The sequence below is a fragment of the Plecotus auritus genome, assembly GCF_963455305.1.
Source record: "Plecotus auritus genome assembly, chromosome: 2".
Taxonomy (NCBI): Eukaryota; Metazoa; Chordata; class Mammalia; order Chiroptera; family Vespertilionidae; genus Plecotus; species Plecotus auritus.
The window spans coordinates 131,350,185-131,374,711 of record NC_137771.1 but is presented as its reverse complement, the minus strand read 5'-3'; the positions used below and the strand labels follow the sequence as shown (position 1 = coordinate 131,374,711).

General features: G+C 38.5%; 1 protein-coding gene across 1 annotated transcript in view; it reads left to right on the top strand.

Moving 5' to 3' along the window:
• Window positions 1-3,217: 3,217 nt before the first annotated feature.
• Window positions 3,218-24,527, top strand: part of GBE1 (1,4-alpha-glucan branching enzyme 1) — a 385,578-nt gene continuing 364,268 nt past the window's right edge. Inside the window, exon 1 of the mRNA XM_080656181.1 lies at window positions 3,218-3,508. Within this exon, the coding sequence (XP_080512307.1) occupies window positions 3,378-3,508 (131 nt within the window). The 5' untranslated portion in view covers window positions 3,218-3,377. The remainder of the gene's footprint in view (window positions 3,509-24,527) is intronic.

Here is a 24,527-nt window from a genome sequence, read left to right as displayed (position 1 = left end):
CTCCAGCACCGAACTTCTCCCAGCATAGACACAGCTGATCCTCACAGCCAACTGGCTTGGAGGTCAATTCCTCCCAGTGATACCAACAACAATCAAGACTTAACAACAACAAGTTACACACAGTCCACAAAGGGGTGCACCAAGAGTGTCCACCTCAGGTTAAATGGGGAGGCCGACCCACTGGGCCATATAGGAAACCTAGCACACAAAGCTACCCTACCAACTCAGGGAAGCAGTGAAAATGCGGCAACTAAGAAACAAATGAAAGAAATGGAGGAAAACAAATGACTGGATATAGAATTCAAAACCACGGTTATAAGGCTTTTCAAGAATATCCTAGAAAAGACCGATAAATTTAGCGAGACCCTCGAAGATATGAAAAAGGACCAACTAGAAATTAAACATACACTGACTGAAATAAAAAATATTATACAGAGACCCAACAACAGACTAGAGGAACGCAAGAATCAAGTCAAAGATTTGAAATACAAAGAAGCAAAAAACACTCAACCAGAAAAGCAAAAAGAAAAAAGAATCCAAAAAGTTGAAGATAGTGTAAGGAGCCTCTAGGACAACTTCAAGCGTATCAACATCTGAATTATGGGGGTGCCAGAAGAAGAGAGAGAGCAAGATACTGAAAACCTATTTGAAGAAATAATGACTGAAAACTTCCCCCACCTAGTGAAAGAAATAGATTTACAAGTCCAGGAAGCGCACAGAACCCCAAACAAAAGGAATCCAAAGAGGACCACACCAAGACACATCATAATTAAAATGCCAAGAACAAAAGACAAAGAGAGAATTTTAAAAGCAGCAAGAGAAAAACAGTTAATTACCTGCAAGGGAGCACCCATACGATTGTCAGCTGATTTTTCAACAGAAACTATGCAGGCCAGACCGGAGTGGCAAGAAATATTCAAAGTGATGAATAGCAAGAACCTACAACCAAGATTACTCTACCCAGCAAAGCTATCATTCAGAATTGAAGGTCAGATAAAGAGCTTCACAGATAATAAAAAGCTAAAGGAGTTCATCACCACCAAACCAGTATTATATGAAATGCTGAAAGGTATTTTTTAAGAAGAGGAAGAAGAAAAAAGTAAAGATAAAAATTATGAACAACAAATACATATCTATTAACAAGTGAACCTAAAAATCAAGTGAATTAAAAATCTGAGGAACAAAATAAACTGGTGAATATAATAGACTTACGGGTATAAAAAGGGAGTGGACTGATTATCAGTGGACTGATAATTCTCAGGGGGAAAGGGGTATGGGGGGTGCAGGAAGAGACCGGACAAAAATCGTACACCTATGGATGAGGACAGTAGGGGGGGCGGTAAGGGCAGAGGGTGGGGTGGGAACTGGGTGGAGGGGAGCTATGGGGGGGAAAAGGAGAAACAATTGTAATAATCTGAACAATAAAGATTTATTAAATTAAAAAAAAAAGCACGGCCGGTTGACCAGTTGCTATGACGTGCACTGATCACCAGGGGGCAGACACTCAATGCAGGAGTTGCCCCCTGGTGGTCAGCCAGCTCCCACAGTGGGAGTGCCACTCAGCTGACTGGGATGAGCGGCTGCTCCCACGGGAACCCCGGGCCAATGGGCAGGAACCCGAGCTGCAATCATCGGTCATCGTAATCTCCTTGACCCAGGTTCCTCCTCCTCGCTCCCTGCCGCCTCCTCCAGACACCCACAGGCCCCGCAGCGCCACTCCTGCTGAGCTCAAAGAGCTGACCCCAGAGGCTGGGAGGCGTGTTTGTGGCCACTGTGGGACTGAGGCCTACTCTGTCACCTCTCAGGGCTATTTGCCTGGACCCCGCCCCTACCGGGTTCCCTGGAGAGGCCAGTACTCTGGCTCCACAGAAGATGCTGGACCAGGGAGCAGCCGGGATGAGTGGTGCGATCCCTGAAGGCCACGCCCCCCCCCCCCCCCCCCCCCCCCAGTATAGGAGTTCAGTGCGCTGGGCCTCTAGAGTTTTGACAAACATTTGCATGTTGTCATCTTCATGGAAAATCAGGCATGCCATTCTGAAAGTTGTCCAAGTCCTCCAATCTTTCACTTAGAGGTTCTCTGTTACTAGATATCTTTCAAGACCTTTTAAACCTGTTCACACAAAAATATTTTGGATGTTTTAAAATTCAAGGCCCTTGGCTGATCAACACTGTTCTTGTCCACAACCCCTATATTCTCTACACCCAGTTCTTAAGTGGGACAGATATTCCCAAGCTGGTCCAATTTCTAGGTACAAATCAGATTGGAAACTCCTTCGAATTGGTGGGTCCAATCCCAGGAGCTAGAAGCAAGTCAGTTAATGGGAATGAAAGAACATAAGTAAGTTCAAAGTGGAGGAAACTACATAGAGTCCCTCATTTTTTAAATCAAAAGAGAACAATTTCTTGTATCATCACTTCCTTAATAAGCGGTACAGCTGAATTCCAATTTAATGCTCTTCCCTCTACCGTTTCTGGCATCAAGGCTAGTTTTGTCAAAAGTTCAGAAACAGCCTAAGTAAAAACCAATGAATATCAACCTTGGGAAAAACTCCCAAGTTTTGCTCATAATTTCCAAAGGCATAGCAAAAAAGGCAGAGTCAAACCACTCTTGCAATATACGCTAAATTAAGCTTTGTTTGTATGACTAAACTGGTTTTGTCTGATAAGGAACTTTTCAAAGCTGGTCTCCACTTGTTTTTGATTTTAAGTTTGTTACAACCAAAATACTATTTTTCTGTTTCTAAGGGATGGGGAATAGGAAAAGTTCTTGCCGTGGTTTCAATTCTCAGCCATTGCTACCCTGAGGACAGTACACCACCACCAGCGTCCACGTACGCATTCCAGGATCCTCCTCTTTTGGTTAAACTCAGGAGACAGGCACTTATATCTATACGTGGCCGTTTTCCACACTGAATTTACTTTATCTGTCTGAAACACTGCCCTAACAAAAAGAAATCCTAAGGACTTTGAGAAGAAAGTTCCCTTTCAAGAAAACCATATATCCATTTGAAGGGGGTGCCGCGGGTGGGAGTTGTCTAAAGAAAGCGAAGGGTTTGCTCCCCAGCCAAGACTGGGTTGGGGTATGGGAAGGTAAGGCTGAGTTAGGTCCACTCGGACCCGCCTCCCCTGGGGGATGCGGCCTGGCGGGGCAAAGAGGGCGGGTCGGAAGGGTGGACCGAGGGGCGAGACACCTCCTATCCGCCAGCGGGGGGAGCAGGGGGCAGGCGGACGCTCTCGGGCTATAAAGGGCCTGGGCCCGCCGCGCCGGGCCCGGCGCCTCGGCTCCGCCCTCGCGCTTTCCTCGGGCTCCTGGGCCCACTCCCGCTCAAGCTCCACTCGACCCGCTCGGGCCTCGGCTACTCGGGCTGCGGCGGAAGATGGCGGCTCCGGCTCCGGCCCACGGCTCTGAGGCGGCGCTGGCCGCTGCCCTGGCGGACGTGCCCGAACTAGCCAGACTTCTGGAGATTGACCCGTACCTGGAGCCCTTCGCCCAGGACTTCCAGCGCAGGTACCGCCTGACTCCGTCAGGGGTCTGCTCCCCACCCCCATGCCTCAGAGCGCGGCGGCCGGCCTTCTACGCGCAGGCTCAGGGTCGGGGCTTCCGTGGGCTCCCGGGCGCGTGGCCCCGCCCCGTCGGCCCCGCCCCCCCTGTCGGCGCCGCCCCCGGCCTCGGAGGGTATCGCCTTCCCAGGGTGGGCGTGGGGTGGACTCTGGTAATTAGCTCCTGTGGTTTCCGGAGGTGTCAGCCTGACACGGAACCATGGACTAGAGGAAGGAGGGCTGAATTCACTTTTCTCTTCCCCTCTGCCCGCCCTCGGAGTCTGCTTTTGCGCCATTGAGTACGTGCTTGGGCTCCTAGTGCTGGGTCCTCCGCCGATGCGGGGGAGGTAACGCCACCCGAGGCTTCTGACCTTTCCACGCGCTGGAGTCATCCTGTGAACCAGCGTGCGTGTAACATCATGCGTGTGTAATTGCGCTTAAATTTTTTCTAGTTTATTTCATAGCAAATAGTGTGATTTTTATATCTAACAGGATTCTTTCTGGCAGCTTTTATTCTTTCCTTGTTAATATACCCCACTCTCGGAGAAGACTAAGCCAATCCCTCCCTCCCCAACGTTGATGAGTAAACTTACAGCAATGTTCTGTGTTTGGCATTGCTACCCTGGAGGGGGAGAAAGGCAAAGAAAGACTAACTTCTAGAAGCTGATTTAGGATGCTTTAGTTTTACCTTGTCTCTTATGCTGTAGTAAATTGGTTTACTACAGCTAAGTTGCTGGAATAATCAGCTCAATTTAAAAGTATAGCTTTTAAGATTATAATAGTTATATATTAGTTATAGTAGTACATTTATGAGATAAGTACATAGTGATTTAATGGTTTCTGCTCTTTTAGCCGAGCCACTTGTAATAAACAATTTTGGCAACAGAAGATACAAGAAACAGAAAACATCTAGCTAGAAGCAGCATTGGGGGTAATGAAACAGTTGATAAGGAATCTGAAAAAAAAATCTTAAGTTCATGACCTTGCATTGTCACTTGTGACTGTATTCAATTCAGTAACTGTTTATTAAGGAATCCCTAAGGGACACAAAGTTGAATACAACATCTCATTCCAGAGTTTGTATATCCTAACGAATGAGCCCTTTTCAAAGTAGTCACCTTGAGTTGTTGCTCAGTTAATCAGATGATTAAGCCCTTATGTAAGCCTTATAGGTAACAGCCTTGTGAAATTGCTTTCAGTATTTGCAGTATTGCTTTCAAAGAAACAGTTCATAATCTTTATAGTTCAAAATTGGATTTGACATAGAAATAGCCAAAACTTTCAGAGCAAAAGATGGTGGTCAGACTTTTTTGATGTGCTTATTAATGGTGACACCATGCTTTGTAAAATAACAGTTACGGCATGGAAATGTTTTGTCAGTGTGTCCTATCCTCCCCCCTTTAAAAAATAATTACAAGAAGACAAACATCCCTTCTTAACTATTTCATGTAATTCACTTCAACCCCATTAGGACTGAAGCAGTTATAATCCTCTTTCATGGTTTATCAAAGCTAATGAGAGGGGCCAAGGTCAGAATAAAGAAGTGAGGGCAATTTAGAGTTCTTGGTGAGAAGGCTGGTCCAATGGGGCCCTTCTGCCTCACTCTGACCTGGATTCTACTTCTGGCCTTGGCTCTGAGTAATTACCATTTTCCAGCACACACATTCCATTTAGGCATAGCAAATAGTAATCTGGCATTTGGCAGCAGTAACTTTTACTGTTCACATCTGAAGAATAAACAATTCCTCCTTCATAAAGTTTGGTTTTGGGTACTTTTCCTATTTTCTGTTCCTAACTAGAGGCCTGGTGCATGAAAATTCATGCACTGGAGTAGGGCGGGGGGTCCCTCAGCCCAGCCTGCCCCCTCTTACAGTCTGGGAGCCCTCAGGGGCGGGAGGTGACCCGGCGATCAGGGGAAGGTGATGCCCCCATCACACGTCTGCTGCTGCCACTGCCGGCAGCACAAGCCTTGGCCGGCCCTGGTTACCTGAGCCTTGGGCGGCCCTGGGCAGCTGGGCAGCTGCCATCCAAGGCTTGCCTGCGCCTTTGGCTGGCCCTGGACGGCTGGGGGGCTGAGGGGACTGGGGACTCTGGAGGCAGGTGCATGGAGCAGCTGGACCCGCCTAGGGGCAGGACCGGCCATGCCGTGTGCAGGACTGAGTGCCTCCATATTTGAGGGCATGGCAGTCAATTAGCATATTCCCTCCTTATTGGCTGTGGGCTTTATTAGATAGGATAATTCACCTGGGCAGTGTGCCTTTGGCCTAACACCGTGGTCAGCAAACTGCGGCTCACGAGCCATATGCTGCTCTTTGGCCCCTTGAGTGTGGCTCTTCCACAAAATACCACGGCCTGGGTGAGTCTATTTTAAAGAAGTGGTGTTAGAAGTGGTGTTAAAAAATTTGGCTCTCAAAAGAAATTTCAGTTGTTGTACTGTTGATATTTGGCTCTGTTGACTAATGAGTTTGCCGACTACTGGCCTAACACAAATATATAAACAGTCAAACATTTAGTGCAAAGTATGCTTACTAAGGATTGAGGAAAATATGGACTATAAACAACAATCTATAAAAACCCTAATATACAAATAGACTGAATGGCAGAACAACTAAACAACCGAACAACTGGTCGCTATGACGTGTGCTGATCACCAGGGGACACAGGTAGCAGGCAGCAGAGTGTGGAACATGGTGGGGGTCGGCCACGGCGGGATGGTGGAGCAGGTGAGCGGGGGTGTCAGACCAAGGCGGGGTTCCAGTCAGTGTCATCAGGGTGAGACTCTGGCGGTTACTGAAAATTCTTTGCTCCCGCGCATCCTGCTCCCACCTGGCGCACCTGCGGCCAGCGCTGGCCCCACTCACACCTGCTGCTGGCACTGAAGCCGCCACTTGCACCCGCTGACGGCGTGCGGCAACAGCCCCGATCACTTGGCACCATCAGTGGGTGCGAGAGGCGGCTGCTGGCTCTAATTGCCCTTCAGGGCTTCTCCACATCCCCCTGCTCCTGAGGGGTGATCAGGGCTGGCTGCCTCTCGCACCCGCTGCCAGCCCCGCTCACAACTGCAGCTGCTGCCAGAGCCACTGCTCATACCCACTGCTGGCCCTGGCCCCAATCGCTTGGCACTGTCAGTGGGTGGGAGCGGCAGCTGCTGGCCCTGATCTCCCCTGAGGGCTTCTCCACCTTCCCCTGGTCCTGAGGGGTGATTGGGGCAGCAGCTGCTGCTTACACCCACTGCTGGTGCCAGCCCCAATTGCTCTGTGCCATCAGTGGGTGTGAGTGGGGCCAGCACCGTCAGCACATGGGAGCCGTGGCAGTGTGAGCAGGGCTGCTGGCAGACAGGGGACCAGGGACTGCGGTGGGAGGGGCCAGGTGGGGGCGTGGAGGATGGGCCAAGACCCGCTCCTGTGCCTACTGCAGCCTTGCAGCCCACAATTCCTTTCAAGGTGCACAAATTCATGCACTGGGCCCCTAGTATATAATAATTATGAGGGGGAGGCAATTTCTTATTGGTGGACTGTCTCATTCTTCCTCAACCAACCTACCTTCATTAGAAATTCTGTTATGTATATTTGTTGTTCTTGTTTATCTTTTCTGTAACTATAAAAATGTTGAATCAAGTGTGAGAATTAGTGAATTACTTTGTGCCATAAAATAAAAATTAGTACATTAGAGTGAGTGATAGCCTGTATGATGTCTCATTGATTACTGCCCAAGATGAGATTTTCCTCTGGGCATTCACGCTCTCTCTCTCTCTCTCTCTAACCTGTTATATATACTGCAGTTAGTTGCTGTGATCATAATTCAACAGCTTCCTGTTTAAAAAAACATTTATTTATTTATTTATTTTTAAATGTATTTTTATTGATTTCAGAGAGGAAGGGAGAGGGAGAGAGAGATAGAAACATCAATGATGAGAGAGAATCATTGATTGGCTGCATCCTGCATGCCCCCTACTGGGGATCAAGCCCACAACCCGAGCATGTGCTCTTGACTGTAATCAAACCTGGGACCCTTCAGTCCGCAGGCCGACACTCTATCCACTGAGCCAAACCAGCTAGGGCTGAAACAACATTTAGTTGTCCCCATATAACATATCAATGTGAGTTATAAGGGTTCTCCTCATGCCAGTCACTCAAGGATCTATGCTGAAGAAGGCTTTGTTTTGAAACATGCCTTTACAGTGTCAGTGGCAAGGCACAGAGAACATGTTGTACTATGCACTGTTTCTTAACACCTTTTGCCTAAGTCACTTCTGCTGTTATATCGGCCAGTGCAAGTCAAATGTGACTTCTGAGCCATGTGAGTGAAAGAGAGAATTGACATCACTGAAAACAGCCTGAAAAACAATACAGTTGCAGTAACACTTGTCTGTACACTCTGTTTAAAGTTTATATAAAGTTTATACAGTGCTTTCACACACATTATTGAATTTAATCCTCATAATAAAACCACAGGGTAGGAAGAGTGGGCTTTTTTGTTTTTCCTGTTTTACAGATGAGGAACCTGAGATTTGGTGACTGGCTTTAGTTGACATGGCTAATAACTGCTGCAGCTGGGATTAATCTTTCTTTACTAAAACTGTTCTCAACAAGTTCACAAACTGATTTCTTCGTGGTAATTTATTGGATATCTCCAGCATTGGACATTTTGGACCACTTCTTGGATCCTCAAAGCCATGATACTGCAGCTCTTGCTTTTCTTCCATCATCTCTGGTGGTTTCCTCTCAGCTTTTTCTGACCATTGAATATAGGAGATTCTCAGGGTCTTCCCTAGGTACTTTTATATATATTTCTACTTTATGTACTTTTCCTAACATTCTCATTCATCTCATGGATTCTATCTGTGTACTGAGGCTACCCATGTCTATCTGTACCCTAAATCTTTCTCCTGGTCTTAGACATATTTATAAATATCTTCATTTTGATGTCCTATAAGAACAACACTCAACATGTATAAAACTAAATTTATGTGTTGTTTTTTTATATACCAACACCTGTTTGTCCTTTTATACCCTGTCTCAGTGTGTGGTATCTTCATCTATCAACTACTCAAGTCTAAAACTTAAGAATTATCCTTAATTATTCTTTCTCTCTCCTTTTCTCTTATCTCTAGTCTAGACAGTTATAGCTTCTGTTTTTCTGTTTTCATCTTACTTAAGTCATTAGCATCTCTAGCCTGAATTACAAAATCAGACTCATAATAGTATCCTCTTTTCAAATTTTCTCAACAATTTCCCATGGTTCTTAATAGTGTAGACACCTTCTCATGACTTACAAGATTCTGTATTATCTGATCCCTGTCTACATTTTTAGCCTCATCTTTGGACTCTCCCTTTCATCCTGTACCAACTAATCAGAGGGAGCCTAGGGGTGGAGAGGTAGATGGCATGTCTGGGGTCCGTTCTGTAAGGGACACTAAAATATCAATAGAATAAATGTGAAACATGATATTCATTTTGTAGTTCTTTCTTAAATATAGAAAGGTTTCATTTCTTATTTTGTGTAGACTCATAAGAAGTTAGGGGCGTTGCTAAATCACTGAGTAGAAGGTGAGAAAGATTAAGAAATAAAGCATTTTCTACTCTTTATCAGAAGATAGACTTTTTGAGTTTAGTAGAAATGAATTAATAAGTGAACCTTTTAATTTATTTAAAAAACTAGTTTTATTGATTTCAGTGAGGAAAGGAGAGGGAGAGAGAGCTAGAAACACCAATGATAAGAGAGAATCATTGATCGGCTGCCTCTTGCACGCCCCACAATGGGGATCCAGCCCACAACCCAGGCATATGCCCTGATTGGGAATCGAACCAAGACCTCCAGATTCATAGGTCGAGACTCAACCATTGAGCCATGCCAGCTGGGCCCTTTGCTTATTTTTTATTCATAGAAAATAATTTTTCTCTATCCCTTAAAATAGATCTTTAACACATGTTTTAAAGAATATAAGATTGAAGTGTACCAGATTGTTATACTGTCTTGGATGCCACATGTTTGGTTCGAGCTGTAGGTTCAGCGATAATTTTTTGCATGCTGTTTCTTTTGCTTCTATCTGATAAGTTTCTATACATGCTGCAGGACACAGCTTAGAGATTTCTCATATGCCTTCCCTAACTTCTCCCTGTTCTTAAATGTTCTTCCCATCGCTTGTCTACCAACTTGAACACCCCCATCCCAAGGGTGATCATCCACTGTAATGTAGTTAGTTGTCTTTCTGCTCTTTTGTATCCTCCACTAGATTGTTTGCTTTCATAGGTGGGCCCTTTATAGTTTGCTCACTGTTGTATTCTCAGTCTGTAGAGCCATATCTAGCTTTTAGGAAACAGTGTAATATTTGAATGGGCAAATGATTGTATGACTGTCTTCTGACCCGCTCTTTTCCATACTATTGAGTCTTAGGTCAACTCACCTGAAGCTAAAAATGTTGGGGATGTTAGGATGGATGGAAAGAGAAGAAGCATTAATTACCAGGAGGTGATGTGTGACCATCTGGGGAAGGGGAATATATGTTCAAATAAAGAGAAAATCAAGAAAATCATTGTTAATTAGATCCTTCCATACTCCACAGAGACTAGAGGTTTAATCACTGAAGGAATACACAGTTTGAGAGAGCCTCAGGTCAAATCGAGTGCCCAAGAGTGGGAGGAGAGGTTTTTGTGAGCTCAAGTGTGTTAAGTATTATTACAGTGAACATCTCTATTTTGTTAGAAATAAAAATAGCTTTACATTGGTATCTAATCAGAACTGGAAAGTAGTTTGGCTTTTGTGTTATCAGTAACCACACCAAAAACTAATTCTCACAACACAGACATTTTATATCAAAACTGAAGCATGCACCACCCCCCCCCCCCCCCCCCCCCCCGCCCGCCAGTGCCTGCCTAAGTTGTGGGCTCTAAAGAAAATAAAATGTCAATGACTCTAACAGGCAGGAAAGAATACGCAGATTGCAAGATGTACCTGGCCTGCTTTTTTGTACTAGTAGATTCATTTGCCCTTTGGAGCTGAGATCTTTGCTAACTCAGGAGCCATTCCTGAATGCTCTACAGTGATGGGCAAAGGGCTAAAGGCCTCTTCTCATTTTCAAAGTGCCTTAAAATGACTTGATGGAGCATTTTGGTTTTGTTTAGGCTCTGGCACTTACTGCACTAACTCCTGAGAAGTGACACTTAAAATCAGCGATTTTCAATTGATGAGCCTCAAGAATTTTAGAACCATGCAATACCTGACTATTTAGTCAGGGCACTGGCCCCTTTTCCCTTAGATCAGTGGTCGGCAAACTGCGGCTCGCGAGCCACATGCGGCTCTTTGGCCCCTTGAGTGTGGCTTTTCCACAAAATACCACATGCGGACGCGCCCATACAGTGCGATTGAAACTTCGTGGCCCATGCGCAGAAGTCGGTTTTCGGCTCTCAAAAGAAATTTCAATCGTTGTACCGTTTATATTTGGCTCTGTTGACTAATGAGTTTGCCGACCACTGCCTTAGATCATCAAATAAAAAAATGACAACAGCCAACACAATAGCCATCCAATGTGAATGCCCTGTCTTGAACCAAAATATATAGGCCATCTAATAAAATTGTATATTTTTGGTCACATTGCATAGTAAGGTTGTGTCTGTGTCTGATTGGTTAATTCTTGGTACTAGAAATCCTCATGTACAACTATAGGCACTTGGTTTTTTAAAAAGTCCCTTTGGAGCAAAAAAGGTAGGTAATTACTATTATTATTTTTTGTAGAACGATCAAAATTATACCAATATTTTTGTCAGATAGGGCAAAAATATATTTTTGGGGTGTGCTGCAGAATTTTAGTAATTAGTTTATGTGTGCCATGAGATGAAAAAGGTTGAAAATCACTGCTTTATGTGGTATGTTCTTAGAAAATTCAGTTCAGCTCCCATGAAGCTGGACCTAGTTCGTCAGTGAGATAATAACAGTCCTTGGGAAATGTGCTATAGTTTTAGACTGATAAGTATATAATGCTGCTGTTAACTTAAAGCACGTATTAAGCTTTAATTATACATTTATAGATATTAAAAAAAGTGTTTTCATTGGAGAGAATTGCTGTTACCAGGTATCTTTCCCTCTAAGTTTATTTTTTTATTAAAGAATAGATTCTTTTGTGGTGATGTCTGCTCATCAATAGATGCTCACCATTGCTTTGAATCCAGGGTTCTTTTGTGTTTAATATCTAAAAGCAGCCCTATTCTCTTCTGTGTTTATGGTAACAGGTATTCAGTATATTGACAAAAGGTAAAATTCTACATTGAACATGTTATTATACAGTAATTTATTATACAATTCAGTAATTTATTATACAATTCCATTGCAGTTTATTTTACATTGTTTAAGTTATGGTGACTTAACTTTAAAACTTGATTGATTTTTGATGTTTGAATGATAAGAATAATATAGATTCTAAACTGTTTCTTCACATGTAAAATGGAAAAATATATAAAATTATTGCTGTGACCATGTTCCAAGTATGAGAACAAGATAAGGCTTGAATTTCAACTCTCCTAAGTGCTAAATAGCTTTGAGTTCAAAATAACCTGTTTCTTCCTCTGTAAATTATGGATGGGACCCACCTTGTAGGTGTGTCTGGAGGACAAGAATGCATGTAAAGATGCTCAGTAAGTAACAGTCATTTAATGATGATGATAGTATTAGCAAACTAACTTTCTATCCTAAATGTTTACTAGAATGTTAGTTTCAGAAAATTTTCTTATTTTTAGCTTCTTTAATGCAGTATCCTGAATTCAACCATCAGATAAATAATGTTACCAGAAATTTCCCTCAACTTGTTATTTTGCTAGTTAATGGCATCTTTACTTTAGGGGGTTCCTTCTTTTTCCCAGTAGAGCAATTGTGTGAATTAGGTGAGGAGGTGGTAATTTTAATCATAATGTAATAGGGAAGGAAAATAATATGTTTAAACTTTGATCCTTAATTTGGAGAGGCAATGATAAGGCAATTGCCAGTGTACTATAAGCTGAAGGCAAGATGAATCCAGGATATAATGAGCACAAAGCTCCTTTTCTTGAGAGAGGTAAATGCTAGCCTGCAGAAACTCCAGATCACTCTTCTCTTGATCTTCCTTTTCTGCCTTTTTCTTTTCTTTCATCTAACTGCTAAGTGGTCATATTATTGGGCATCAAACAGCTGCAGGGATTTTTTTCCCTCTTGAACTCTAGATGGTTGGAGGAATGGTCACGGTGAGTTTACTAATAGCAGGAATAACTTTGAAAATAAGAAGAAAAAGTATATAATAGCAGCTTAAAAGTTTGAAAATGAAAGAACTATCCACTGGGTTCTGAACATATAATGTGTTAATAAAAAAATAAAATGAAAGCCTGTCTTGCCTTATCTTTTTTTTTTCATCTGATGAGTTTAGTTATTTTTAATGTTTGATTTTGCAGTAAGATACATAATACAAAGTAATTGAATATTCATGTGTGTTTTAGTAGACCTATGGAACAATAAGTTAAAATGAGACACAATATTTGGGAATATACTCCTAGTCTATAGTATAAAATATGATAATCAGAAACCAAGTCTACAAATATATTTTGTGTAGGTAAACTTGAAGTTTGCAAATATTTAGCAAGTATGAATTAAATTTTTTTTTACCAATGAAATCATGTTAATATTATCAATCTAATTCATTTTTATTTTCATAAATAATAAGCTACTAACCACAGGTTATATTTAATTATGAATAGTTGCATAATAGACATAGGTCCTTTTTACAGAAATATGGTAAAATCTGTTATGCATTTAGATCTGTGTACCAGAAAACTCAATACACCCTCAATTTACAGACAATCCACAAACTGAGTTACTGAAAATAGAGATTTGTATTTTCACAAAGAAGGTGGAGTTATTTGGTTCCTAGCATGGACCCATCGTTTTTTATCTTTCAGCTTTACTATCATTCGCTTATTGTCTTTATTTTTATGTTTAGAAGATGGGAGGGCACATCTAGGAGCATGTGCCAGCTCACTGTGTTCATTGTAGCTGAGTATATATTAATTTTCCTATAAAATCCATCTAATTTTTTCATTTACAAATTATTGACCATAATTGTGCCATGGTCATCCTCAGTTGAAAGTGAGCCTGGATAAATAATCAAGGCGTTTAGTTGCACACACATCCACCTGAGAAATGTCCTTTTGCCTAACTCATCACAGCTTCCCAGGGCTCTTTCCCTTGCTTCAAAGGAGAGACTACATCTGGCTAAAGATGAAAAGTCCTTGAGAGACCATGTTGTAGTTCTCCATATTCCCAGAGAAGTCTACAGCCATATCTCTTAATATCACCAACCCTGGGGTCATTACTAGACCTGACTGTTTTCCTGGACTCTTTTCTTGGCGGAAAATATAAGGACTTTTGGCTACTCTGGTCCAAAACAAACTGTTCTGTTTTCCTGTCACCTGGCCCCATAACCTGGGAGCATCCCTATCTTCTTTTTTCAATTCCATAGATATTTTAATCTTCAAAAATATGGGTGTTTTTAGAGGAAATTAGTTACCTAATTACTAATAATTTTTATGTCCTCTGGGTTCATTAGAAACAATCTGATTTATTAAGTTATTTGGAGAATATAGTGTTTAGATTAGAAAGAACAACTAAATTAAAGATGTCAGTTAATGTGCCCAATCTTTAGAGCACTTTATCTTTTGTTAGCTAATGACATACAAGCTTATAAGGGCTTTAGCATTATACTTTCCTGTGCTTTTGGTTTTTAAACCTTAAGATGTGTAACTATTGTCTTTCACAATATACCTACCACAGATTTTATATAAATATAGGATTTTGTCAGAATAGGCATGTTTACTGTTTTGTTTCCCTCAATAGGAGTAAAGAGCAATTTGTGGAATAATGAAATTCCTGTTTGATGTTAGAATAGAAGCTCAATTATCTGGGTTCATGTTTGTTTTCTTTCCTAAGAGGTTATTGGTCTATTACCCATGATCATTCTATACTACTAATTGGAGATCATTAGTAACTAATGTCAGATTCTGGAGGTTAAAAACTAGTTCATGTTTGTCACTTCTGTGCTTTTTCTTTAGTTCTTTCAGCATTAAAAATCTTTGATATACTTTTGTTTGTTTATTTTTTACAAATGCAAGTCTTTCATCTTCTTGACCATTTCTTACACTGGACAGTGTTGTTTTGTTGTTTTAAGTTGTACTTGCTAGTGATAGGATTATAATGAAACAAACTGGTCTCTTTTTGCTTCACTTCCATAAAGAACCTTTTACTGAAAACTATGCTATCCCTGCATATTATGTAAACCTCTACTCACAAATACAACACAGAAGCAGGAAATACTTAGAAACAAGAATGTTATAAAAACTTAAATTTTGTTGTAGCAGGTTCAAAGTACCTTTAAAGGTAGAGGACATTTACAAATATCATGAACTTAGAGAATTGTAAATTGTGTTAGACTGGAGTTTTAAAAGACAAATGATTTTGAAATCATTATAGACATACATGAAGTTGCAAAAATAGTACAGAAAAGGCTTCAGAAGGCTTCTGTATGGCTTGCCAGTCTTGCCCTAGTGGCAATATCTTTCTTAACTACATATACTACAGTATCAAAACCAGGAAATTGACATTAGTGCAGTCTATAGATCTCATTCAAATTTCACCAGTTTTTATTTTTTTTAATTTTTTTAAGTTTTTCTCAACTTTTATTCTGTACATTTCAAGTTTTGCTGTAAAACAAATAACAATTCCAAAACAATATGATATGCAAGTTTTTAATTTTTTAAAATTAATTTAACTTTATTTCTATTTGTGTCTATTTGTTTTTAATTATCATTCATAATACCCAACTAAATTAAGATATAAAATGGCTATTTGAGATGGTCTTATTTGTGTGTATACTTCTTTGCAGTTTTATCACTGGTAGATATTATTAACCACTACCACAATGAGATACATAATTATCTCATCAAAAAAATGAACTCCCTCATTTCCTTTATATTTATACTCTCCCCTCTTCCCCTACCCCTAAACATTGGCAGTCTCTGATCTGTTTTACATCTGTATAATGTTTTTTTTTTTTTTTTTTTTTTTCATTTTAGAATGTTATATAATTTAAATCATACAACATGTAATCTTTGGAGATTGCCTTTTTTTTCACTCAGCCTAAGGCCTTTGATAACTGTCCAAGTTGAATATATCAATCAATAGTTTGTTCCTTTTTGTTGCTACAAAAAGTATTTCATTGTATAGATGTACCAGAGTTTATTTATCCACTCACCTGTTGAAGGACATTTGGATTGGTTCTAGTTTTTTTCTCTAAAAAATATTGCCATAAAGCTAAGATATGAATAATATGGCTGAGTTTTATTTCTCTGGGATAAATGCCTAGAAGCGTGATTGTTGGGTTATATGGCAAGTATATGTTTAGTTTTATAAGAAATTGCTAAACTATTTTTCATAATGTTTGTACCTTTTGCATCCTGACCAGAAATCTACGAAGGGTCCAGTTATCTGCATTCTTGCCAGCATTTGGTTTTGTCAATTTTTAAATGTTAGTTGTTGTAATAGGTATGTAGTGATATATCATTGTGATTTTAATTTGCCTTTTTTCTAATAGCTAATTTTATTAAAAATCTTTTAAAGTGTTATTTGCTGCCTATATATCTATTTTGTGAAATGTCTTTTCATGTCTTTTGTTCATTTTTTAACTGGATTGATTTTTTTTTTTTTTACTTTTGAGTTTTGAGAATTCTTTATATATTCTGGTATAAGTTCTTTGTCAGATACATGTTTTGCAAGTATTTTCTTCTAGTCTGTATCTTGCCTTTTCATTTTCTAAACAGAGTCTTTCATAGAACAAAAGTTTTTAATTTTGATGAAGTCCAATTTATTGACTTTTTGTTGTTGTATGGATCTTGCTTTTGTTGTCATGAATAACTATCATGTATAAGAGTTCTTTGTCTTTCTAGGACCTGAAGATTTCCTCTAATGTTTTCTTCTAGAAGTTTTATTGTTTTACATTTTACTTTTAAGTCTAGGACCCATTTTCACTTAATTTTTGTATAAGGTTTGTGGTTTAGGTTGAGGTTTATTTTATTGCGTATGAATAAATAAAATAAACTTATTGAAATAATTGACATATATTACTGTATACGTTTAGGTAGTACAGGATGACGTCTTGATTTATATTACTATAGTATGTTTAGCTAACATCTATCTTCTCATGTAGAAACAATAAAAATAAAAGAAAGAAAGAAAAAGGAAACAAATTCTCCTTTTGATGAGAACTCAGGATTTACTCTTTTAATGACTTTTCTCTATGTCACATACCAGGGTTAGCCAGTCATCATGTTTTACATTACATCCCTGGTACTTATCTGTCTTATCACTGGAAGTTTAACTTCTTTTTAAGATCATGAATTGGTAGACTTGTATTGGGAAGCCACCTGACTAAAAATAAATTAGTTTTTAGTCAGATCACTGAAATATATGAACGATGACAATTTATATATATATATATATTAAAGATTATTGAAAGAAGTGGGAACTAATTAACCTGTCAGTTTTCTTATTTCTAAGTTATTTTAATTTTCAATTGTTATTATGAGGCACCTCCAAACCTTTAGGAAGCAGGGGAAAAATAATTTGTAAAATATAAAATAATTTATTCCCAAATTGTTACCTCATTGTTAGAGTTTTTCTGTTTTTAATTCTCATATTTTTTATGTCATAACATGACTTTATTGATTTATATTCCAAATATAAGTAGATATTAATCTATATAGTTTGAATTTATAATTTCAATTTGACTTTTTAGTTTTTTATTTCATGTCTTATTCTTAGAACTCACTCATTTATTAGTATCATATATTCTTCAGTTCTACATTACAAATAATAGTGCTTTTAAACATACATGGGATATACTATTAAATATAGTGCTTTTAAATATACAATGGGATATACTATTAAACTACAAGAAAAGATGAAATACTTCCATTTGCGACAACTTGGATGGATCTTGAGAATATTATGCTAATTAAAATAATTCAGACAGAAAAGTTAAGAACCATTTATGATCTCCCTCATGTGTGGGATATAAAACTGAAAGCAACAAATGAACAAATAAGACAAACAAAAAACCATAGACACAGACAACTGTATGGTGGTTACCAGAGCGAAGGAGGGTAAGGGAGGTAGTAAAGAGTAAAGGGAATCAATTATATGGTGACAGAAGATTTGACTTTGGGTGGTGGGCACACAATGCAAAATACAGATGATGAATCATAGAATTGTGTACTTGAAACTTATATAATCTTATTAACCATTGTCACCCCAATAAATTTAATTAAAAAAAGAATTCTTATTCATTTTGTCTGTTTACTTAGCTTAAATGGCAAGTAAGTCTCCAAAAATTTTTGTTTTATTCTCATTTGTAGGAACGAATTTGTTAAATCTTAACTAAGGTAATGTTAATATCGTCTAAGATTACTTTTTATCTAACTAAAATTAGCCTTTGGTTTATTTTAATCTTAATATTTACTTAGGTCTTTGTCAGGATTCATTGTGCTGCTAAGATATTAGTAATCAGAACATGTCAGTTCCCAAACAGAAATTTGTTAGATGTTCAGAGATGAAAGTTATTAGTACATTTATTTGGCAAAATTTGGATATGAATTAGATAGCTAAAATTTTACCCATCTTCAAACAGAAAAGTAAAGAGGAACTTTTTATTTGATTTTATATATTTTCATTGATTTCAGAGAGAGGAAGGGAGAGGGAGAAACATCAGTGATGAGAATTATTGATTTGCTGCCCTCCTGCATACCCCCTATGGGGGATCAAGCCAGCAACCCTGGTCATGTGCCCTGACCAGGAATCAAACCCAGACCTTCTAGTTCATGGGTCAGTACTCAACCACTGAGAAACACTGGCCGGGCTAAAGAGGAACTTTTGACGTTTTGTTTATTCTATAATGATTACTCACTACGATGGGTCTGAGACACTAACATCCAAAAGACTTATGCCAACTTACTGATAATAACTTACCATCATCACAATGATAATGATTATTATTACAATTTATGCATATGCCATTTTACATGCTTGGATCTGAGATCTGCATTTCTAGGAAGCTCTCAGGTTTTGCTCTTTCACAGATATTTTTATTAGTAAGACATGGCATGGTCTCAACTCAGTTCAAAACTGAGCTTAGTAATGGACCAATATGTATTCTGTCAGTATTTGTTATAAGTATATGCTCTGATTTTTTGAAAACAAGTAATTCACATATACTAATAGTTAACTAGAGATTATTTAGTTTTTTAATGGTCACAATGACTTTTCTACTTATTGTAGGTAAAAGGGGTTTCATTTTAGTGTTATCAAATTTGTATTTTCTTATATTCACACTAGAGGCTCGGTGCATGAAATTCGTGCACTTGGGTCGGGGGGAGGTCCCTCAGCCCGGCCTGCACCCTCTTGCAGTCCAGGAGTCCTCAGGAGACATCTTTAGCGCTGCCGCGGAGGCAGGGGAGGCTCCCACCACTGCCACTGTGCTCACCAGCTGTAGGCCCAGCTCAGGGCTTCTGGCGGACTGGTGCTCCCCCTGTGGGAGCGCACTGACCACCAGGGGGCAGCTCCTGCATTGAGCGTTTGCCCCCTGGTGGTCAGTGTGTATCATAGTGACCAGTTGTTCTGCTGTTCGGTCGATTTGCATATTAGCCTTTTATTATATAGGATTGTGTGTTTCACGATTGCATATAGGTCTTTAGGTTAACATACAGAAGGTGACTTCATAAAGAAAAGAAAATTATCCTTCATACTGGTGGTCCAGGATATACATGGGCATCTGAGTCATATGCTGTTTCATTAATTTGCTTGTTTAAACAAACCTGTATTCAATATCCTTTCTGTCCTAGGTATTGTGCTATGTGGTAGTATAACAAGTATGAGTAAGATAGGCTTCCCACATAATGGGAACTTTAATTGGCGAGATGAAGGAGTAAACACAGTTATAATAAATATTGGTGCATAAAATCCAGAGTAAGACAGGTGAAAGCATACTTGTTCTTTTAAGAAAGGGGAGTATAAACCGCAAAGAAGTATATTTGAATTGCCTTAAATTCTTAAAATTATTTCTCTTTAAATAGAGGACTAAGTCTTGAAGAATGTAGACAGTCTATGAAACCCTTTTTTGAAAGAATATGGTAGCGAAGACATTCATCTTCTTTAAAACTATAATAAAGTTATCACATGACCTTTAGACAGCTTTTGTTGTTCTTAAGTGGAAGTTTACTTGCAAAAATGGTTCAGTTGAAAAAATGTGTAAGAATTGCAACATTGTGTTAAGAACTGAAGCCTGGTAGTTTATAAATCATTTGATAAAATATCAGTAAGTTTCTTTATAACAGATGAAGTCATTTTGGAAGGTGTTGTTGACTATTTTTAGAGGCAATGAGGCAATTCCCAAGTAAGCTAAGGGCACCTATTTTTGAACAAGTCAGGGGGACATTTTGTTGAGTGTCATCTAGTAGGCAGTCTCCCAGAAATGTAAATGAGTACTGAATGCTTCCTGACCCCACCCTAAATGTCTCTCCTCCATCAGCACTATCCAGTGGAAATATAATATGAGCCACATATGTAATTTAAAATTTTCTAGTAGCTTCATGAAAAAAAGTAAAAAGAAACAGATTAAATGAATTTTTAAAAATATTTTTATTAATTTTTTATAGAGAGAGGAAGAAAGAGGGAGAGAGAGAGAGAAACATCAATGTGAGAGTGGAACACTGATTGGCTGCCTCACACATGCCCCCTATTGGGGATCGGGCCTGAAACTCCAAGTATGTGCCCTCACTGAGAATCGTACCAGCAACCAGCAACCTTTCGGTGCATGGGATGACTTCCAACCAAGTGAGCCACAACAACCAGGGCTAAAATGAATTTTTGTAACATGTTATTTAAGCCAGTATTTTCAAAATATCATTGTTCCAACATGTGCAGGAGGCAGCCAGTCCATAATTCCCTCTCACCACTGATGTTTCTCCCTCTCCTTCTTCTCTCTGAAATCAATGAAAATATATAAAATAAAATAAAAAAGTTCCTCTTTTCTGTTAAAAGATGGGTAAATTATTGTACTTCGGTGGTTATTTTGCACTTACAGCACATCTCATTTGGGACTACCCATATTTCAAGGGTTCAATAACCACATGTGGGTAGTGGCTACCATATTAGATTATGTATCTGGAGGAGGAGCATTTATAGAAAGGGTTGGTATGACATGTAAAGACATTGAAGTGGGAGATTAAGTAAGGAGAAAGTTTCACTCAGCTTATGTGTTCATGATAACAGGGGAAAGTAGACCCATGGAGATTTTGATTTTGTCTGACAAAGGGAGTCAGCAATTATTGACCCATACTTTTTTTTTTTTTTTTAATACTTGAAGAGAAGTAAATGGATGGTGTCTTAAATGTAAACATGGAGATATGTCACATCATTAAGTAACTGAGTCTGACAAGGTAGCTACATTTTCCCCAAGTTATTGGGCATGACTTTGTCCACATTGTTCTTTTCGTTTAGGTGATTCTTATTTATGTCATATTTTCATATGTCTTACATCTGTCCTATAGGCAAAAATAAAAACAAATGCAAAACAAAACAAAAAACTAGGTCGGCCAAAGTAAATCTGATCCTTCTTGATGAAGTGACTGAGATCAGGTGGCTCTGGTGCTCTAATAGTCTGAGACCTTTCTGGATGTGCCAGCCTCACTTTGACTCAGGCCAAGTAACAGCTGTTCCTAACTTTGTGGTCCCAAGAGTCTTGCTTATGTGCAGTGACTCATTATGACTTGCATTATTACTGAGTTGGTCTCTGTAAGAGAGGAGGGTTGGAAGGATTGCTTCTCAATCACTTTTCAAACTTCCAACAATATTGTGGGTGTGTGTGCACAAACATGTGTGTCTTGTTTTTTATGCCCTTTCCTTTATGATTTGCTTTTCTTATTTCCTGTAGATAGTAATTTCATCAGTGTTTGTACTTTTTATTTATTTTGTACCTACTTAATTTGCATATATAATAGTTACCTTGTACTATTAATTAAAAATATTACCATTTATAAAAGTACTTGTCCTCATGAGCTGACATGTCAGGTCCTATTCTTCCTATGGAGCTGTTTTCCACACTGTAGCTGCATAGTACAGCTGACACACTGAGCTTCTCTGGGATGCTGGATGTGTGTTTGGAATTTAAGTAGAGAAGGATATATTTAGGGAACACATTAATGTCTTGTAGGTAGTTTCCATAGAGCTCAGAGTAGAGGTTTGCACTCAAGGGGTGCTTTGCAAGTTGATATTAACTGGGGGTCTGGTCCAGCTTGTTCTGTAATATTAGAAATATAAAAATTACCGTAGTTGTTGGAGGGTCCCCAGAAACACTTGAAAGTAATTCTATCATGTAGTGGTCTGTGGTGGGTGAAACCTCTCTCACATGCAGCTTAACCTTTCTTGTGTCTAATACTACTCATGAAGAAGATTGTAATTTGTGCATTGTGCTTTTATCAGGTTGCTGTTCCCAATGCAGTTAATGTAATTTTTCATTTTGTAACAGTCCTCAGGCAATTCTGTTTAACAATGCTTTCTATTTCAGAACATTCTCCTACTTAAAAAACTTCTTTTGCCTCAGGCCCAACATGTCTTTTTCAGCCAGGTCAGTAGTAATTTCTATCTTTGCTGGCTTCATTCACCTTTACTGTTATACTTCTATATGAGTTTCCTAGGAATGTCTATTTTTTTGTATTTAAAGCATAGCAAATGCTGGGGTGCTTACACCTTTTATTTATTGATATTATTTGGTCCAAATGTGTGTTTTCTAGATTGTAAACAAGACAGTTTTCTTAATGAATAGAATTTTAATTTCCTACCTGAACTTTTAGTCATCCACAAAATTTATTCACACTAGAATAAGACACCATCTCACTGATAAAAAAAAAAGTATTCAGGTTAATTTAATAGGTAGAACATTTTATTTTTAAGGTGATATCTTAAAAGTGAGTGAAACGAATTACTTGGATTGCCATCCCAAATCATCTTGAATTATGCTTGAGATAATGTAGCATTCTGAATCTTTTTGAAACTGCTCTTGGGTCTGAATTTGGTAATAATATACTTTAGAGAGATGTATATTTTTAATGGGGAAAATCTGATAATCAGAGGCATACAAGAGAAACCCTTTGTTCTCTTTATCATTATCTACTTCTGGCTTACACCAAGGTAGATTTTAAAACATTTTATATAATATCAACGTTTTCAGGAGATTCTAGGGACTATATAGAGAGAGACCCAGTGCTAATCTGGAGTTAGAACTCTAGCTATGCAATAAAAATGTATTATACATACCATACACATTATGTAGGTGTGTGCTTGTGTGTACAAAAGGCTTTTATTTTTTTATTTTTTACAAATGGCTTTTATATCATGTCTTCTTTAAGTTGGAATAAATGTTTTCCCATTCATTGTGCTGGTATCTGTGTACAAACATTGCAGAAAAAGGGGATTTTCCTTTCTTTGGGAATAGTCATCATAGTGTTAAAAAAAGAGAAAGAGTACTTTTTTGGGTTATAGTTTGCATTTTAAATTTCATTGCTGTTCCTCTCAACTTCCATCTGTGTTGACATTTGGGAATTTTGCTGTTGCTCTTTCTCAAGTGGAGTGTAAGAGCTTAAAACAGACTTTACACTTTTAAATACAACCCAGCCGCTACCGAATCATGATTCACACCCGGTCTGACTACTATTTTTTTTTTTTTTTTTTTTTTTGCTTAAAAAGAAATAAAAAATATTGTTGAACAAAATATTTCTCAACCTTATAGTGCTACTGACTATTACACATTATTCACAACCATTTTTCACTATTGGAAATTCAGGCTTAAATAGTTAAATTACTAGAATAATACATCTTGCTATAAAATATTACTAGAAGATCAAATGATCAGGTGACATTTATTGTTATTTTCTATAAATGAACACAATCTCTGGTATGCTAAAGTGATAGGTATTATAGAAATATTCAGATAGGGAGACCTACAGGCTTGATTACAAGTGAGGCTCACAACCCAAATTTATTGCTTAAAAAAAAAGCAGGGAGCCAACTAGAAACTGAACCAAATGTAAGCCCTTGAAGGGCAAATGTAAATTGGATAAGCTTTGCTATTACAGGAGCAAGAAGAAAAAAATCAGATGCAAGAATGAAAACCACATTGCATACACTCAAAGTAGCTGTTAAAGAAAAAGAATGATATACTATGAAAATACTTAATACATATTGTAAAGACATTTATTCAAAGAGGATTTCCTAGAGTAGATGATATTTCAGTTAATTTTTTTAAATGTGAAGAGGTTAGATAGATAAGAAAAAGGTGTAGGGGTCCCAAATTGGAGAAGATGCAGGCGGGGCTGAGGGACCCCCCTTCTGTGTATGAATTTCGTGCCCCGGGCCTCTAGAAGGTTAAATAAAAACACAAATATAATGATTAATTTTTATTTTTAATTGTATACTATAGGCTATGTAAATGAAGTATAGAAATATAAACAAAAATCATGCCTAATTTGTATAATGTTTGGATATGCACTTATGGTTAGAAACAAAAATAAGAAAATTAGCAGAAATATTTTCTAAAGGATTAGAATAAGTCAGTCCTCAAAGGATGACAAGGTAAAATTGGCTTAACTTGTTTGGGAAGTATCATGGAAAAGACTCAAGTCAATAAGGAAACACTCTCATTAAATCCATTTAGCTGGAGAATCAGTGTGATCTTACTGTGTTGCCTAAGTTGATAGACAAGAGTAAATTATTTTTCTATTAAGGAAAGTTAGATTCTTAGATCCAACTCTCCTGAAATAGGTGTTAACTCAGTATTTACCAGGCAATATGTTAGGTTCTAGGTGTGCCTCTTTTGTTCTTGGGCAGTTATTGCTTAGTTGGAGGTAATAAGAATAATACAGTGA